We start from the raw sequence: 16,294 nt of genomic DNA, 5'->3' as shown, positions 1-16,294 counted from the left end.
CAGTTGACGAAGCGCGACGTTGCGTGGCTCGATACGGGACCACCGACGTAGGTAACATACAAACGGGCACGACAAGTTTCGAAGGCGAAGGCGTGTCACCATGGCGTCGTCCTCACTCAGGAGCGTCAACCCCAACGCGGAGATCATGGGGAAGCAGGCGGCCCTCTTCATGAACATCAACGCCGCGAAGGGGCTGCAGGACGTGATGAAGTCCAACCTCGGGCCCAAGGGAACGATCAAGATGCTCGTCGGCGGAGCGGGAGGTGAGCGACACGCACTATTCGCCCGGTCTCATCCGCGGCATCCACCCGCCGCGAACGCGCGCCTCCCCTCGCGATCGTCCCGCGATCCGATCTATACGCGTGCCCAACTTTCAAACCCCGCCCGGACCCCGAGATCTGACGCCCCGACGCCACCTCCCGCCGACGCGCTGACCTTGCCTTCCCCCGCGCCCCCGCGCGTCCCGTCCCCCTTTTCTCCGCAGACCTCAAGCTCACCAAGGTTAGTGCCGAGATTAGCCCCGGACACGACGAGCGCATCGCGCCCGAGCCGCGATCGCGCGCGGAACGAACCCCGACCCCCCGCCACTTTTCGCTTTGACCCGCGACAGTCAACCGAACGTCGCTCTTCTTTTTTCCAAACTGTCGCCCCGACCCACCCGAACGCGCGCTGACCTCCGACGCCCACCCACCCACCAACCGGACGTCATCGCAGGACGGTAACGTGCTGCTGAAGGAGATGCAGATCCAGAACCCCACGGCGGTGATGATCGCGCGCACGGCTGTCGCCCAGGACGACATCACCGGCGACGGCACCTCCTCCACCGTGCTCATCATCGGCGAGCTGCTCAAGCAGGCGGAGCGGTACCTCAACGAGGGCCTCCACCCGAGGGTGATCGTCGAGGGGTTCGAGGCTGCCAAGAAGGCCTCCATCAAGTTCCTCGACGAGTGGAAGCAGCCCACCGGTGGCGCGGAGGCTCCCGACCGCGAGCTGCTCGTCTGCGTGGCGAAGACTGCGCTTCGCACGAAGCTCCGCGAGGAACTCGCCGATCAGCTCACGTCCATCGTGGTGGACGCGATCCTGACCATCGCGAAACCGGACGAGCCCATCGATCTTCACATGGTGGAGATCATGCACATGAGGCACAAGCTGGACTCGGACACCAAGCTGGTGCAGGGTCTGGTGATGGACCACGGCAGCAGGCACCCGGACATGCCCAAGCACGTGGAGGACGCCTTCATCTTGACGTGCAACATCTCGCTCGAGTACGAAAAGTCCGAGGTCAACTCCAGCTTCATGTACAGCAACGCGGAGCAGCGCGAGCGTATGGTCGCCGCGGAGCGCGCGTACACCGACGAGGTGGTGCAGCGGGTGATTGATCTCAAGAAGAAGGTTTGCGACGGCACCGACAAGGGATTCGTGGTGATAACCCAGAAGGGCATCGATCCCATCTCGCTGGACATGCTCGCGAAGGAGGGGATCGTCGGCCTCCGTCGCGCCAAGAAGAGGAATATGGAGCGCCTGGTGCTGTCGTGCGGCGGCGTGTGCATCAACTCCCCCGAGGATCTCAAACCGGAGATTCTCGGCCACGCGGGTGAGGTGTACGAACACGTGCTCGGCGAGGAGAAGTACACCTTTGTCGAGAAGGTGGCCAACCCCCAGAGCTGCACCATCCTGCTCAAGGGACCCAACGATCACACCATCGCGCAGCTCAAGGATGCAGTCAGAGACGGCCTTCGCAGCGTCAAGAACGTCCTCGCCGACAAGGCTGTCGTCCCCGGAGCCGGCGCGTTTGAGGCGGCTCTCAACGTCCATCTCCTGGAGGAGGTTAAGAAGACGGTGGAGGGGAGGGCAAAGCGCGGCGTGGAGGCGTTCGCCGAGGCCGTCATGGTCGTGCCCAAGACCCTCGCCGAGAACAGCGGGTACGACGCCCAGGACGTGTGCATCGCGTTGCAGGACGAGGTGGCGAAGGGCAACCGCGTGGGCTTGGACATCACCACCGGCGACCCGTTTGATCCCACCACGGCGGGTGTGTACGATAACTTCATCGTGAAGGCGCAGATCCTGCACTCCGCGCCCGTCATCGCCACGCAGCTCCTGCTCGTGGACGAGGTGATGCGCGCGGGTGTTAACATGCGCAAGCGCTAATCGCGATATTCTTCCTAGCCGGGGCTTCAACGTGGGAGATGGGGAAGGTAGTAACTGAAACATTCATGAAAACTCTTTTGCTGCGAACGGAAGTATTCGCCTCGTGTGGACTCCCCGATGGATGGTCCCCGAGCGTCACAGCTAGGCGCGCTTAGTCGAGCGAATCGCGAGTCTGGGCGTCGGGTGAGGCGAGGCGCGCCCGTCGGACGCCCACGCAGAGGGGGAGGGCGCGACCGTCGAGCGAGAACGCGCGAGGTGGTTCGGCGCGATGACGACGTCGGTGGTGACGTCGAAAGGCCCGAGGCCTTTCCTCGAGCAATGGCGCGACGCCGTGTCGGGATCCACCGCGGGGATGGTGTCCGTCCTAGCCCTGCATCCCCTCGACGTAATCAAAACAAGGCTCCAGGGTGCGTCTCCGACCCTGAATAGAACCGACACGTTCCTCCACTCCGCCGCAGCGCGCGATCCCGAACCGTCATCCCCTAACGTCCGCCCGATCCCTCCGCGTCTCCCTCTTCACAGTCCAAGATCACATCGACAGGCGGCAGGCGACGTACAGGGGAACCATCCACGCGTTCAGGACGGTCCTCGCGCGGGAGGGCGTCCGCGGACTCTACGCGGGTCTGTCCCCGGCGCTCATCGGCTCGACCGTCTCGTGGGGCATTTACTTTCAAGTTTACGACAACGCCAAGCGACGGTACCGCCGATCCCTCGCGATTGAAACGACGTCGCTTCCGTCGCACCTGCACCTGGCGAGCGCGGCGGAGGCTGGCGCGGTGGTGAGCCTCATCACTAACCCAATCTGGGTCGTGAAGACGCGGCTCGCGCTGCAGCACGGGGGCGGCGGCGGGGGCGCCAAAATTTCATCCAACGTTTCATCAAACGCGCCGTACGCGGGTTTCTTCGACGCGATGGGCCGCATAGCCCGCACCGAGGGCGTCGCGGGGCTGTACAAGGGGTTCGCGCCGTCGTTGTTCCTGGTGTCGCACGGCGCGATTCAGTTCACCGCGTACGAGCGGCTGAAAAGAGCCGCGGCGGACGCGAGGCGGGGCGGCGTCAACGGCGTCGGCTCCCGTAGTTTTGGCGACGCGGAGCCCACCGCGTTCGAATGCGCGTGGCTCGGGGTGGCGTCGAAGCTGATCGCGTCCGCGGCGACGTACCCGTCGCAGGTGGTGAGGTCGCGGATGCAGCAGCGGGGGAACGCCGACGTGGGCGTCGGGGGAAGCGAGGAGGTCCGGCGGAGGTACCTCGGATTCTTCTCCTCTCTTCGGTGCGTGGTGCGGCGAGAAGGTTTCGGAGGGCTCTACAAGGGCATGGTGCCGAACGTGCTCAGGACGCTGCCGTCCAGCGGGGTGACGTTCATGGTGTACGAGAGCACGCGCTCGTTCTTGTCCCGCGGGCGCGAGGATGAGTAGCCTAGGCGCAGCGGAGCAGCTTTCGACGACATTCTTTACATCAGTACAACCAGATGCCAAACGCGGCGGCTGCGCAGAAGATTGTCGCGTTGTGAAACTGCGTCGCCACGTGGTTATCCGTCTTTGGGTCCCAGAAGCATCTGCACCCCATTCTCACCCCCTCGCCCTTCTCCTCTCCGATGACCACCTGCACCACGAACTTATATCGCTCCTCAAAGCCGAGCTCCTTCAGCTTGAACTTGATCTCGTCGCTGATGTCCCTGGCGAGCATGGAGCACGTGTCCGCCTCGTACTCCACGCCGGTCAGCCGCTCCTTGATGATCTCATCCATCATCTCCTTCACCACGCCGGGCCGGAACCTGTACCGGGGGAGTTGGGGAAAGGTTGGGTCAGGCGACGCTCGGTCAGACTCGGGGCATTTGAAACGCGGGTTTTGACGCAGAGCGAGCGCGGGGCCGAGGGGAGATGGAGTCGGGGGCGGTGTGGGCCCGGCACTCACTTCCTCTCGAAGGGCGGCACGGTTACGTTCGGTATCCCACCCTCAACCGTGACACTCGTCATCGTGCCGAGTGTCTCGTTGGCCGCGTCGACGGATCTGGAAATGGATTTCGCGGCTTTTCCGTGTCAAGCGGGTGTCACACAACTGTATTTTTAAGGGAGTGGCGTCCCAAGATGGTTCCTACTGCCTACGCCGCCGACTTCCCCTTCCTCGGCCCGCACCCGCATCCGAACACGCTCTCCACGAACGACATGAACGGCGTCACCTCCGCGGGCCCGTCGGTCCTGTTCCGCGGCGACCTCGGCCGAGCCTTCGACTGCGACCGCGGCCTGGGCGACCCCGGCGAGAGCCACTTCTCCGCAGCCTTGTTCGTCACCCTCCCCCCGTGCCTCGCACCTTGGCCTTGCGCGCCCACCCTCGACGGCGTCGCGGCGTCCTTATCCTTGGCGAAGACGTCAAACATCCCCACGCCCGTCGTGGTCTTCCCCGCGCGGGCCATCCCGTCCCTGTCCCAATCGCTGCGCATGGCGGACCGTCCCGCTTGCGCGCCCTCGTCGATGTTTTTCAGCGTGTCCTCCAACCGCTTCCTGTGCTGCTTGAGGTTCTTGGACACGCTGTCCATCCTGGTGTCCATCTTCGCGTACCGATCGGTGTACGCGTAGTCGCCCCCGAACTCGTCCGCCTGGACCGAGTACACCGACCTCGCGTCCGAGTCGGGTATAGACGAAGCGTACACCGACGAGCCCACGTCCCACGCGCCAACCAACGAATTCTCGTCGTCGTGTCTGGCGCTCCTGTAGGAGGAGGGCAGGTGGCCGGAACCGGGTTGGGATCCGGGGTTGGATGCCGGGCGCGTCTGCCACTTGTCCTGGCCGCGCGATGTCCTGGGGCCGGCGCCGCGGTTGGCGACGTTGCTGCCGCCGAACCGATCGCCCCGGCCCGTCTTGTGCTCCGCGTACCTCTCGAGCTGCCCGACGAGGTCGCTGATCTCCGACTCGGAGGGTGGGGGGTTCTTGCGCCCGCGCGAGGGGTTGGCGCCATCGTCCGGCGGTGCGAGCCTGGAGGCGTCGATGGAGTGCAGCGTCTGCTCGCGCACGGCCTGGAGAGAAGGGCGGATGAGAGGGTCAGGGACGGGACCGGCGGAAGAGGAAGAATTCGCGCGGGAGGGTGTTTGCCGGTTCGTCGCGACGCAGGGGCGAATTTCAAAGATGGGGCGGTCCTCACCTCCAACCTGTGCGCCACCATTTGCGCGCGGTCCAGCGCGCTCTCCACGCTCACCACGCTGTAGACGTCATCATCGACGTACGATGAATACCCCTCACTCCGACCCGCGGCGCTCTTCGGCATGATGGCGCGGCGGAGAGTGGGGCCGTGCCAGCCTGGACGGCTCCGAAGAGTAGCTATCATCAGATCTTCCATCCAGTCGAGCAGAGCAGTTCAGGGTCCAGGTTTTCGGCACTTTGTAGGGCGCCGCCTAGGGCCGACGACAGCGAAGGGGGAAAGATGGGTGACTCCAGCATTCAGTTTATGATCACCAGCGCCATGCGCGCTACTCTGATCGACGAGCTCGAGTTCAAGCCCGAGGAGGTGGACGTGATGCGGCCCGAGGTGGCCGCCGAGCTCATCGAGAAGAAAATGAAGAGGCCTTTCGGGAACCGCGAGATGCCCGACGCGTGGAAGAAGGACTGGAAGGGCCTCGCGGACGGCGAGGGCGGTGGCCGGGGCGGGTTCAGTCTCGGGCCCGTGGGAGATTTGTTCAGGAGCCTCTTCTACATGACCGCCACGGCCGGGATCATGCTCGGTGTGGCCTGTGCAATCAACGAGGAAGCCAGGCTCGGGGTGAAGGACCTGTGGAAGGACGTCAAGAGGATGCTCAAGGGTAAAAAGCGCCGGAAGAGGCGGCGCCGGAGCAAGGTGTCATCCTCACACGGACGCGGAACCGTGGTGGAGCGATAGGTACTAGCTAGCCACATTAGGTGTCGAGTACGAAGGGAGTGCTCGTGTTGTGATAAAATTTTTATTGACAGGCCGTCAGTTGCGGAAAAACGGATGCCTCATCGCGTAGAAGCCGCCGACGAGTAAGATCCCGTTACCCGCGGTCGCTGGGTTGAAGAAATAGAGGTACGCCATCAACGCACCGAACAGCGGCTTCTTCGACTGTTTCACCATGTCCGCGGGGGTGGGCAACGCCCGGATCGTGTCCCTGTACGCCGTGAACAAGATATCGGGCGCAAAGATGAGCAGCATGAGCTGGTCCCAGGCGACGGTTCCCACGACGGAGACCGCCAGAATGGATAGGATCGTGGTCCTGAACGCGGTGTCCGGCATCGTCACCAGTTGCAGCCAGTTGTTGAGCCACGGTATGACCTCGAACGCGCACACAAACGCACCGATGACCATCGAGGCAATCGACAGAAGAAACGTCTTGTTCTCGATCGCGCCCATCATGAACGGGCGGCCCTTGTAGTTGACCAGCATGACGCACACCCTCTGAACAGTCTCCACCAAAAACACCACGGTGTTGAGCAGCGACGGCTTGAACGGCGGGCCCTGCTCCCAGAACGATCGCTGCTCCTCGGTGGCGTTAGCCTTTAGCTCCTCGGGGATAATCGCGACTGGGATGTTCTCCGGGAACTCAGCCTCCTCGCCGGTGGCCGCCTTCACGAGACGAACGGCGTAGACCATGCACCCGAGGTGGATGACCAGCTGGCCAGTCAGAGAGAGGAAGTTGGCGGGGTGGAAGATGGATCGCAGCGGTCTGACGTGCGACAGCGTGTGCACCGGCGTCGCGTAGGAGAACGCCAGAGAAGCCGCGGTGAGCGCAGAGCCGGACGCGATCATCTGGTTATCGCTACTGCGGATGCCGTCGAGGTAGAGCACGGAGAGGGAGTAGGCGCTGATCAGGCAGGAGAGCACGAGAACCTGCTGCATCTGGATCGCCGACACGAGCGTGCACCGACCCTGCCGGATGATGTCGACCGCGCTGCGAACGGATGGGATGCGGGAGGTAAACGGCGCCGCCATGGAGGCGTCGCCGAGTTTAACCTGCGGCGTCTCCTGGTCCTCGAGGCCCTCCATCTCCTGCATCATCTGAGACCACCCGGGCGCGGCTCCCACGCCGCCGTTGGCCCTCGCGCGCGCCGCCTGCCTAGCCTTGGTCTCGGTGATCATGCGCGAGGTGGCAGCCTTCATGGCGCTGAACTGGGCCCACTGCTCGCCGGCGGCGGTTCGCGCCGCGAGCTCCTCCTCGAACCAAACCTTCTGGAGCGCGACGAGTTCCTTCTGGTCCTGCTTCCGGGCTGCAGCCTCCCGGGCGCGCGCCTCTTTCACCTTGGCGGCCTGCTCCTTGATGCGCTCCATCTTCTGCGCGAACGTCTCCGCCTGGGCCTCCGTGGGCACGGCCACGGCCTTGTCATCCTTGGCGCCTTTTTTGTCCTCCTCGCCGACGGGGGTCACCTTCTTCGTGTTTGCGCCGCCAAAGCCGCTGAGCAGCGCCACCCCAACGTGCGCCTGCTTGAGCGCGCCGACGTCGTTAGCGCCGTCTCCGCACATGAACGTGTGCCTACCCTGTTGCTTGAGCCGCTTCAAAACGCGCTCCTTGTCGTCCGGGGACATCCTCGCGAAGATGACGACCGAGTCGAGGTAATCCCAGAGGCCTCCGTGGCCGCCGCCGCGACCCGTGCGCTTGTTGTCCTTCATGAGGCTCTCCTTGCCGAGACTCACGCCGTCGATCGCCGCCGCCGCGTTGAGGCTGGACCCGGTGACGCACAGCGAGTACTTCTTCGCGAGGTCCGGGATGGATCCGTCGGCCCTGTACGGCTGCCTGTGCACGGGTTCGCCGGTGTCCTCGTCAGTCTTGGCGCTCACCCACTCCAGACCGTCGTCCTCGTCCTTCACCAGCATCATCGCGCGCTCCAAACCGCCCTCGGCGATGTGAACCTCGTTGGCGACGTGCAGCGCGGTGAGAGCGCTGTCCCCGGTGGCCATCATCACGGTGTGGCTGCTCGCCCTGAGCGCCTTGACAACATCCGGGGTGTCGTTGCGAACCGGGCACGCGAAGGCGAGAAACCCGTCAAAGGTCAAGCCCCTCTCCATCTCGTCGCGGGTCAAGGGTGCCTTTTGGTCCCGGAGCCTCGCGCTCTCGGCGTCGGTGAGGACGCGGTGGGCGAGCGCGATGATGCGCATGCCTTCCTCGGCGAGCCTGCGGTAGGCGGCGTCGTACCCTTTGGGCTTCTCCACCAGCAGCGTCGCGACCATCTCCGGCGAGCCCTTCACGAGGACCCAGTTCGCGGCTCTCTCGCCCGAGGTTTGCGCGGCGGCGGCGACTGTGGACATGCGCTGCAGCGCGCTGCTGAAGTGGTTGCGGACCAAAATCTTCACCGAGGGCGACCCCTTCCACGTGCGCTTCGGTGGCTTGGGCTCGGGCACCGGCGGAACGGTGTGCGCTCGGTCGCGGGGAAGTTTCGCAACCATCTCGGCTCGTTTGGCTCTCGCCTCGGCCAGCGCCTTGTCCCGCGCGGGATCGGGAAAGTTCTCGGTGGGAAGCGCCGTCTGCGACCGCGGGTCGAACCTCCACTTGACGCCCATGAGCGCCGCCTGCTCCAGCGGATCTCCGAAGGTTTTTCCGTCCACCTGCACGAGCGAGTGGCAGCCGGCGACGACCAGCGACGCGGACTTGGTCGCCTCGGGGCACGGCGTCAGCTCGGTGAACGAGCCGTCATCCTTGGGCGTCACGATGCCCATGGCCACGAGCTTGTCGGAGGTGAGGGTACCGGTCTTGTCGAACAGGGTGGTGTCCACCTTGCCGGAGATGGGAACCCTGAAGGGCTCGGTGCAAAAGACGGACGCTCGCATGAGCGCGATGAGAGCCGTGTTGACCGCCATCGCCGTCTGCATCGGCAGCTCGGGCGGGACGACGCTGGTGAGGATGAGGATGCACCGAAGCACGAGCTCGTACTGCGACCGCTTGCCGTCCTTCATGCCCATGACGAACACGTTACCGGACGCGACACAGGCGAAGACGAACAGGATGAAGAGCAACACCAACGTCTCCCAGGTATCCCCGGTGACCTGTTCGCTGCTAAACTCCATCATGCGCATCAACTTGCCCTGCGTGGACGAAAATCCAGTCTGGAGCACGTAGCACAGGCACCCGCCGTCGGGGGTCGCCGGGAGACCGTGCGCCTGCTCGGATTCGCCCTGGCTCTGCTGCATCAGCATCGTGCCGGAGTAGAGCACGTTGACCTTGTGCTCGCCGTTTATGTCCAGCGGCGCGGCCGGGTCGCCAGCCACCGTCTCCCCCGACAGCGAGTCCTTCATCTGCGGCACGGACTCGCCCGTGAGGCTCGCCTCGTTGACCACCGCGGAGCCCCTCAGCACGAGGCAATCGCACGGGATGGGCGTGTCCCCCGCCCCTGGGGGCCTCGCGACGGAGATGATATCCCCGGGCACGAGCTCCTCGCTGGACCTGACTTCCCAGCGGCCGTCGCGGAACGCCACGATGCGCGTTGGCGTGGCCCCCATGCCCCGCAGGGTGCGAATGTTCTTGATGCGCGAGAAGGCGGTGGCGGCCTCGAACATGAGCAAGTTTGCCGCGGAGAACAGGGCGTACTTCCAGTACTCGTCGAGGAGCCAGAGCAGGGTGGTGAACACCTGGAACACGCAAACCGGCGACATGAGCTGCTCCTTGTAGCACTTGAGAAACGTGGGGAGCGGCACGCGAAGCGAGTTATCGCCGAAGCGGGACGTCGACGCCGCCACCCCACCGGCGCTCATCCCGCGCGTGGGCTGCAGGTAGCTCGCGAGGGGCTCCGCCACCGGCGTCTGCACCTCCCTCACCTCGCCACGAACCTTCCCGTCGCCGCCCACCTCGGTGGTGACGTATTCGAACCGCTGCCGCTGGAAAACCGTCCAGAGCATCGTGCGCCGGCCGCCGGGAGCCTTGGGATCGGAGATCTCGAGCTCGTTGACGTCCACAATCTCGGCTTTGCCCTGGTGGGGCATCGGGCAGAACATCAGGACGTTCCCGGGCTTGACCTCGTCGGCCTCGACGTAGTTCACAAACGCCCTGAACCGAACGCTCCAGTGTTGGCCAAACATGAGGAGGACGTGCGTGACCGCGACGACGGAGAAGTAGATGACGGCCCAGAACTCCGGGAGCCAGGACGCCGGGAGCGCGGGCGGGGTCTCGTACTTGATTTGTTCCTCGAGCGCGGTCAGGTTCGCGGGCGCCGGGGCCTGCGCGGCGTCGGCGTCGGGGGCGGTCGACGAGGCCTCGACCGCGGCGGCTGCGTCGGGGGCGTCGGGCGCGAGATGCTCCTCGTCCGCCTCGAGGTCGCCCCAGGGATCGTCCTCGGCGTCACCGCCTCCCCAGTCATCCACGACGGTCTTGCCGCGCTGGGCGCTCGCGGCGGTTTTCGCGTCGAACGCGGCGGGATCGTATCCTTTCTCCTTGTGATGCGCGAGAGCCACGGCGTAGGGATTTCCCGACGTCTCGACGCACGCTTTCAGCGCGAAGACGTACAGGATCAGGAACGGAAGGTGATGCAGGCCCAGGCCGTGGAGGTTGAACCGACGCTTCTGCGAGGTCACCTTGGCGATGTTGGCCGGGTAAGTCAGGTGAAGCCTCCCCATGGCGACGACCCACGCGTCCCTCGGTGCGATGCGAGGTCAATTCCCGAACGCCCGATCGCTTTTCGACGAGGATCTAGCGGACGGTACCCCCGGACCGATGGGCGATCTTACGCGCGCGCGATCAACGCCGACGAGCGACGCGAGTCGTCTCGTTACGCCCACAAGATGCTCAACGGAGCAAAGGTCGGGAGTTTCGGCCTCCTGAGCGCGCGTCGCTATGAGATCTCGCGCGACTCTCCGATCGGAGAGAAGCCGGCCGGCTGGGAGTTCGGGAGCGCCTCAAGTTGAAAACGGCGATCTCGATCTTTATCCGTTCGCCTCCCACGCCACTAGGGAGGCGCACTAGGCTTCACCCCGCGCGTATCCGACGACGATGGGCATCAAACTCGGCTGCAAGGAGGACCTGAGCGGCAAGGTGGCGATCGTCACCGGCGCCAACACCGGCATCGGCCTGCAGACGGCCAAGATGCTCGCCGACGCCGGCGCGCACGTCGTCCTGGCGTGCCGATCCGCCGAGCGCGCCAGGCCCGCGATGAAGCTGGTCACCGAGGGCCCCAAGGCCAGCGCGGAGGTCATCCCCCTGGACCTCAGCGACGTCGAATCCGTCAAGTCCTTCGCCGCCGCCTTCCTCAAGAAGCACAAGACGCTGGACATCCTCGTGAACAACGCGGGACTCAACACCACCGGCGCGTACAAGGGACCCACCACCACCAAGCAGGGCTACGAGATCTGCATGGGCACCAACTACTTCGGACACTTCGCCCTCACCGCCCTCCTCATGCCCGCGCTCCGCGCCTCCCCCGACGCCAGGGTCGTCGCCCTCTCCTCCGTCACCACGTGGTTCGCGTCCAACAAGTACCAAAACTACGTCAAGGGTGCTTCCAAGACCAAGGGCAACTACGCGGCGTCGAAGCTCGCGTGCCTCGCCGCGACGATCGAGTGCCAGCGGCGGATGGACTCTAAGTTCCCCGATAACAAGGTGAAGTTCGTCGCCGCGGACCCGGGCTTCGTGGCGAGCGACGTGTGGCGAAACTACAACGTCGTCTTCCGAACCGTGGCAGGGGCGCTGGCGCTCGACACCGCGGAGGGCGCGCTGTGCTCAGTGGGGTGCGCGGCTAAGGTGGACATCAAGCCCGGGGCGCTGTACATGCCCTTCAAAGGGGTCAAGATGTCCACACTGTTCGGTCTAAACAAGAGGCTGGCGTACGACCTGGGCATGCCGTTCCTGACGAGGCTCTTCCACGGGTTCGCGAGCGATAAACCGGCGCCAAAGTCGAAGAGTAAGGAGGCGACGGAGAAGCTGTGGGAGCTCAGCGTGGAGTTCTGCAGGGATAACGACGTCGGTGTTGACAGCGTCCTCCTCTCGGTGTGACGGGAGACGGAAGCACGGGAGACGATCGTGGGGACGCGAGGGACTGAAAACGAGCGCGTCTCTTTGCCGCCTTCACGCTTGTTCGCGCTACATAAATCGAATCGACGACCAAACAACCAAAACCCCGCGCTCGTCACGCCTCCACCACGCGCCAGGGAATCTCCTGACCAGCCATGAAGGGCACCACCACGTCACCGCCGAACTCGTACTCCCCCGGGCACTCCCACGCCTCGCGGACCAGCGTAACGGTCCCCTCGTTCCTGGGCACGCCGTAGAAATCCGCCCCGTTGTGCGACGCAAACGCCTCGAGATTTCCCAGCTTGCCCTCCTTCTCGAACGCCATGGCGTAAAAGGGGAGCGCCGCGTGCGCGGAGAACACCCCGGCGCATCCACACGCGCTTTCCTTGGCGCCCTTGGGGTGGGGCGCGCTATCCGTGCCGAGGAAGAACTTTTTATCGCCCCCCGTCGCCGCCGCGGTGACGGCGACGCGATGCGACTCTCGCTTTAAGATGGGAAGGCAGTAGAGGTGGGGCCTGATCCCGCCCACGAGCATGGCGTTCCTGTTGAGCAGGATGTGCTGGGGCGTGATGGTCGCCGCGACGTTATCTCCCTGCGACTTGCAAAATTCCACCGCGTCCTCCGTCGTGATGTGCTCCATCACGATCTTCAGCCCGGGCACCTTGTCCACGAGCTTGGAGAGCACCTCGTCGAGGAAGACGCGCTCGCGATCGAACATGTCCACGCTCCCGTGCGTCACCTCGCCGTGAACCTCCAGCACCAGGCCGAGCTCGGCCATCTTCTCCAGCGCGGGCATGCACTTGTTCACGTCCGTGACCCCCGCGTCGGAGTTTGTGGTGGCGCCCGCAGGGTAGAGCTTGCAACCGCGCACGAACCCGGACGCGGCGGCCGCCTCGATCTCGGCGGGCGAGGTGTTGTCGGTGAGGTAGAGGGTCATCTGCGGCTCGAACGACACGCCCTCGGGGACCGCCGCGAGGATCTTTTCCCTGTACGTGCCCGCCTCGTGCGTGGTGCGGACGGGCGGGACGAGGTTCGGCATGATGAGCGCGCGGCGGAAGACCCGCGCGGTGAAGGGCACCACGCTGGCGATCTTCGCGTCGTCCCTCACGTGCAGGTGCCAGTCGTCCGGGGCGGTGATTGTCAGCCTATCGGAGCCGGCGGTCGCGGAGACGGTCGCGTGGATGCGCCCGAGCGCGCGGCGAGTCGCGCATGGCGCGGCCCGGCGGAGCGCGCCAGCGACGGGGAGCGACAGGGCGGCCATCATGGTATCGGCGGCGTCGACGCGAGGATCAAAAAGCGCCGCGCTCGTCCGAGTTGGTTGCTTTTTGGCAGTTGGGGCGGGTGAGGACTCGGCAACCCGTCACAAGATCCGAGGCTGGCGGACGCGACAGCTTCGGCGGTGGGAGGGCGACCGCGCGCGCGCGATCCGAATATGACGTCTCGAGGAGCGCGCAGACTCATCGGGCTGGCGTCGCTGACGCCACCCAACGCCTGGCTCGCCGCTCAACAGGGAGCTCAACGGGCGCGGTCGACGATTGTTGGATTGGTGAATCTCCGGGGGTTGGGTGCGGCCCGGGACTTCCACACCCCGGTGCTCGCGGCGGGCAACCTGAGCCTGGAAGTCCCCGCGTTCTGCGTGTGGGGCGCTAATACCGCGGTGGGCAAGACGCTGGTGTCCGCGGGGCTCGCGCGCAGCGCCCGCAGGCACGGCCTCCCGACCTTCTACCTCAAGCCCGTTCAGACCGGATTCCCCGACGACTCGGACGCCTCCTTCGTCGCGGAGAAGGCCACGGGCGCGCGAGGTCAGGGACCCGGCATGAGCACGATGGGCCACCACGCCGCCACCGCCGCGGGCCGGGCGCAGGGCGGCACGAATCTCCCCTTGACCGACGGGGGCGGACCCGCGGGCAACTTCTGGGCGCACACCGAGTACGCGTGGCGTCGAGCCGTCGGACCCCACGTCGCCGTCGCCGAGGAGGGACGCTTCGTATCCGATCGAGCGTTACTCGCGTCCGTCACCAACCAGCTCGCGCAGTTCGCGGACACCGTCGTGGGCCCCAACGAGCGCTCGGGGGGCGCCGGGATCGCCTTCGTCGAAACCGCCGGGGGCGTGTGCTCGCCCGGTCCCAGCGGCACCCCGCAGTGCGACCTCCTTCGCCCGATGCGAATGCCGGCGATCCTCGTCGGAGACGGAAATTTGGGAGGTATATCCACCACGCTGGCGTCGCTCGACGTGCTGTCGATGCGGGGGTACGACGTCGTCGCCGTCGTCGTCGCGGACGGCGGCGCGGGCTTGGGTAACTCCGACGCCATCGACAGATACGCGTCAACGTACCACGGGTGTCCCACGTTTCGGCTCCCGCGGGTCCCCGAGCGAAGGGTCGTCGGCGGCGGCGCGACCGCGGGCAGCGGCGAGGAGATATTCGAGTGGATGGACGAGGGCGCCAAGACGTTCGACGCGCTGCTCGGGAGGCTGGTGCGATGGCACGACGCGAGGATCGCCAAGTTGCGAGGCGCGGCGGACGAGGCTCGCGAGATTCTGTGGTGGCCGTTTACGCAGCACGACATGGTTCCCAGGGAGAACGTGGCGGTCATCGACAGCAGGAGCGGGGAGGACTTTGGGGTGTACGTCGAGGACGCGGAGGGCGCGGGGCCCGGGTCGGTGCAGCTCAGGTTCGACGGCGCCGCGAGCTGGTGGACGCAGGGCGTGAGTAAGGAGCTCCAGCACCGGCTGGTGAGAGCCGCCGCCGCCGCCGCGGGTCGATGGGGGCACGTCATGTTCCCCGAGAACGCCCACGAAGCGGCGTTGGACGCCGCTAGAGGTTTACTAATCGGAGCCGGCAGGTCGTGGGCCACCAGGGTGTTCTACTCCGATAACGGGTCAACCGCCATGGAGGTTGCGGTGAAGATGGCCATTCGCGCGTTTTACGTTCGAAAGGGCCACGTGGAGGCTGGCTCCCCTTCCGCGATCGAGACCGCGGACGCCCTTCCGCAGGTGCAGGTGCTCGCGCTGGACGGCAGCTACCACGGCGATACCCTGGGCACGATGGACATGCAGGCGCCCAGCGTTTTCACCGGTCCGCTGCAGACGCCGTGGTACAAGCCTCGGGGTTTGTTCATGAACCCGCCGACGCTTCAGCTGCGAAAGGGGCGATGGGTGGTGACGCAGCCGCGGGGTGGGATCAGGCCCGAGTTTGAGGGCGAGTCGTGGGGTTCGGACGAGGCGACGCGGGGCTGGGAAACCCGCGCGGAGGCTTTCGACTGGGCGACGAGAGACGGGAGCGATCTCGCGAAGCGATACCGATTCGCCGTCGAGAAAATCCTCGACGAAAACGCCGCCGACCCGACGGCGGCGCCGGTGGCGGCGCTCGTGATGGAGTGCGTGCTGCACGGCGCGGGTGGGATGGACCTCATCGACCCGCTATTCCAGCGCACGCTCATCTTGGTGTGCAAGGAGCGGGGTTTGCCCGTGGTCCTCGACGAGGTCTTTGCCGGTATCTGGCGATTGGGAGCGGAGGGCGCGTGGGAGCTCCTCGGCGACGGCTGCGCCCCGGATATCTCCTGCTACGCCAAGCTACTCACCGGAGGGCTGGTCCCGCTGGCGATCACCGCGAGCACCGAGGATGTCTTTGACGCCTTCAGGGGACCGACCAAGACCCACGCGCTGCTGCACGGACACTCTTACACCGCCTATCCCGTGGGTTGCGCCGTCGCCGCCGAGGCGATGCGAATATATCGCGACCCGGAGGCCAACCCGAACTTGATCGTCGAGGGCGCCGAGCCGGTCGGTGGGTCGGGATTCGAAAGCGGCGACCGCGGGGGCGGGCTTCGCATCGACCGCGAGCGGCCGAGCGGACCCGTCGCGTCGAGTTCCGACCGCAAGCTCAGGCTGAGGGAGCTCTGGGACGAAACGGCGGTGCGAGAGATTTCTCTCCTCCCAAACGTCGCCGGCGTGACCGCCATCGGTTGCGTGCTCGCCGTCGAGGTCGACGACGGCGGCGGAGGAGGATACAGCAGCGGCGCCGCGAAGGAGATTGTGCTCAAGCTGAGGGCGCACTCCATACAGGCCAGGCCGCTGGGTAACGTTCTGTACGTCATGTGCGCGCCCACGACTGCACCCGAGAGGTGCGCCCAGATTCTGCAGTCGGTGACGCGAGAGCTTCGCGCGAGCGCGATGGACGACGACGACGACGCCTGGTGAAGACGTGA

At 65.6% G+C, this 16,294-nt stretch overlaps 9 protein-coding genes across 9 annotated transcripts; 5 read left to right on the top strand and 4 right to left on the bottom strand.

Annotated features, from left to right (window-relative positions):
• Window positions 1–100: 100 nt before the first annotated feature.
• On the top strand, window positions 101–2,233 carry MICPUN_94492 (predicted protein; the record flags this gene model as incomplete). Its single annotated transcript, XM_002503159.1, has 3 exons — window positions 101–263; window positions 485–501; window positions 715–2,233. The coding sequence occupies 3 exons, from the start codon at window positions 101–103 to the stop codon at window positions 2,146–2,148; spliced, it is 1,614 nt and encodes a 537-aa protein (XP_002503205.1). The 3' UTR covers window positions 2,149–2,233.
• Window positions 2,234–2,416: 183 nt separating this feature from the next.
• On the top strand, window positions 2,417–3,563 carry MICPUN_97537 (mitochondrial carrier family; the record flags this gene model as incomplete). The annotated part of the gene is made up of 3 exons (XM_002503158.1): window positions 2,417–2,431; window positions 2,465–2,555; window positions 2,671–3,563. 3 exons carry the CDS (start codon window positions 2,417–2,419, stop codon window positions 3,561–3,563), a joined length of 999 nt encoding a protein of 332 aa, XP_002503204.1.
• A 40-nt stretch (window positions 3,564–3,603) lies between these two features.
• On the bottom strand, window positions 3,604–3,894 carry TCTEX2B (inner arm dynein light chain; the record flags this gene model as incomplete). Its single annotated transcript, XM_002502796.1, has 1 exon — window positions 3,604–3,894. The coding sequence occupies one exon, from the start codon at window positions 3,892–3,894 to the stop codon at window positions 3,604–3,606; it is 291 nt and encodes a 96-aa protein (XP_002502842.1).
• Window positions 3,895–4,249: 355 nt separating this feature from the next.
• MICPUN_59268 (predicted protein) lies at window positions 4,250–5,409 on the bottom strand (the record flags this gene model as incomplete). The annotated part of the gene is made up of 2 exons (XM_002502795.1): window positions 4,250–5,293; window positions 5,341–5,409. The coding sequence occupies 2 exons, from the start codon at window positions 5,407–5,409 to the stop codon at window positions 4,250–4,252; spliced, it is 1,113 nt and encodes a 370-aa protein (XP_002502841.1).
• A 249-nt stretch (window positions 5,410–5,658) lies between these two features.
• Window positions 5,659–6,018, top strand: MICPUN_100971 (hypothetical protein; the record flags this gene model as incomplete). The annotated part of the gene is made up of 1 exon (XM_002503157.1): window positions 5,659–6,018. One exon carries the CDS (start codon window positions 5,659–5,661, stop codon window positions 6,016–6,018), a length of 360 nt encoding a protein of 119 aa, XP_002503203.1.
• Window positions 6,019–6,093: 75 nt separating this feature from the next.
• MICPUN_59266 (p-type ATPase superfamily) lies at window positions 6,094–10,695 on the bottom strand (the record flags this gene model as incomplete). Its single annotated transcript, XM_002502794.1, has 1 exon — window positions 6,094–10,695. One exon carries the CDS (start codon window positions 10,693–10,695, stop codon window positions 6,094–6,096), a length of 4,602 nt encoding a protein of 1,533 aa, XP_002502840.1.
• A 373-nt stretch (window positions 10,696–11,068) lies between these two features.
• MICPUN_59265 (predicted protein) lies at window positions 11,069–12,067 on the top strand (the record flags this gene model as incomplete). The annotated part of the gene is made up of 1 exon (XM_002503156.1): window positions 11,069–12,067. The coding sequence occupies one exon, from the start codon at window positions 11,069–11,071 to the stop codon at window positions 12,065–12,067; it is 999 nt and encodes a 332-aa protein (XP_002503202.1).
• Window positions 12,068–12,200: 133 nt separating this feature from the next.
• On the bottom strand, window positions 12,201–13,346 carry MICPUN_59264 (predicted protein; the record flags this gene model as incomplete). Its single annotated transcript, XM_002502793.1, has 1 exon — window positions 12,201–13,346. The coding sequence occupies one exon, from the start codon at window positions 13,344–13,346 to the stop codon at window positions 12,201–12,203; it is 1,146 nt and encodes a 381-aa protein (XP_002502839.1).
• Window positions 13,347–13,517: 171 nt separating this feature from the next.
• MICPUN_59263 (predicted protein) lies at window positions 13,518–16,286 on the top strand (the record flags this gene model as incomplete). Its single annotated transcript, XM_002503155.1, has 1 exon — window positions 13,518–16,286. One exon carries the CDS (start codon window positions 13,518–13,520, stop codon window positions 16,284–16,286), a length of 2,769 nt encoding a protein of 922 aa, XP_002503201.1.
• Window positions 16,287–16,294: the final 8 nt, after the last annotated feature.

The sequence above is a fragment of the Micromonas commoda genome, chromosome 6 (genome assembly GCF_000090985.2).
Source record: "Micromonas commoda chromosome 6, complete sequence".
Lineage (NCBI taxonomy): Eukaryota > Viridiplantae > Chlorophyta > Mamiellophyceae > Mamiellales > Mamiellaceae > Micromonas > Micromonas commoda.
The sequence above is the reverse complement of the archived record's forward strand: the minus strand, read 5'-3'. Positions and strand labels throughout refer to the sequence as shown.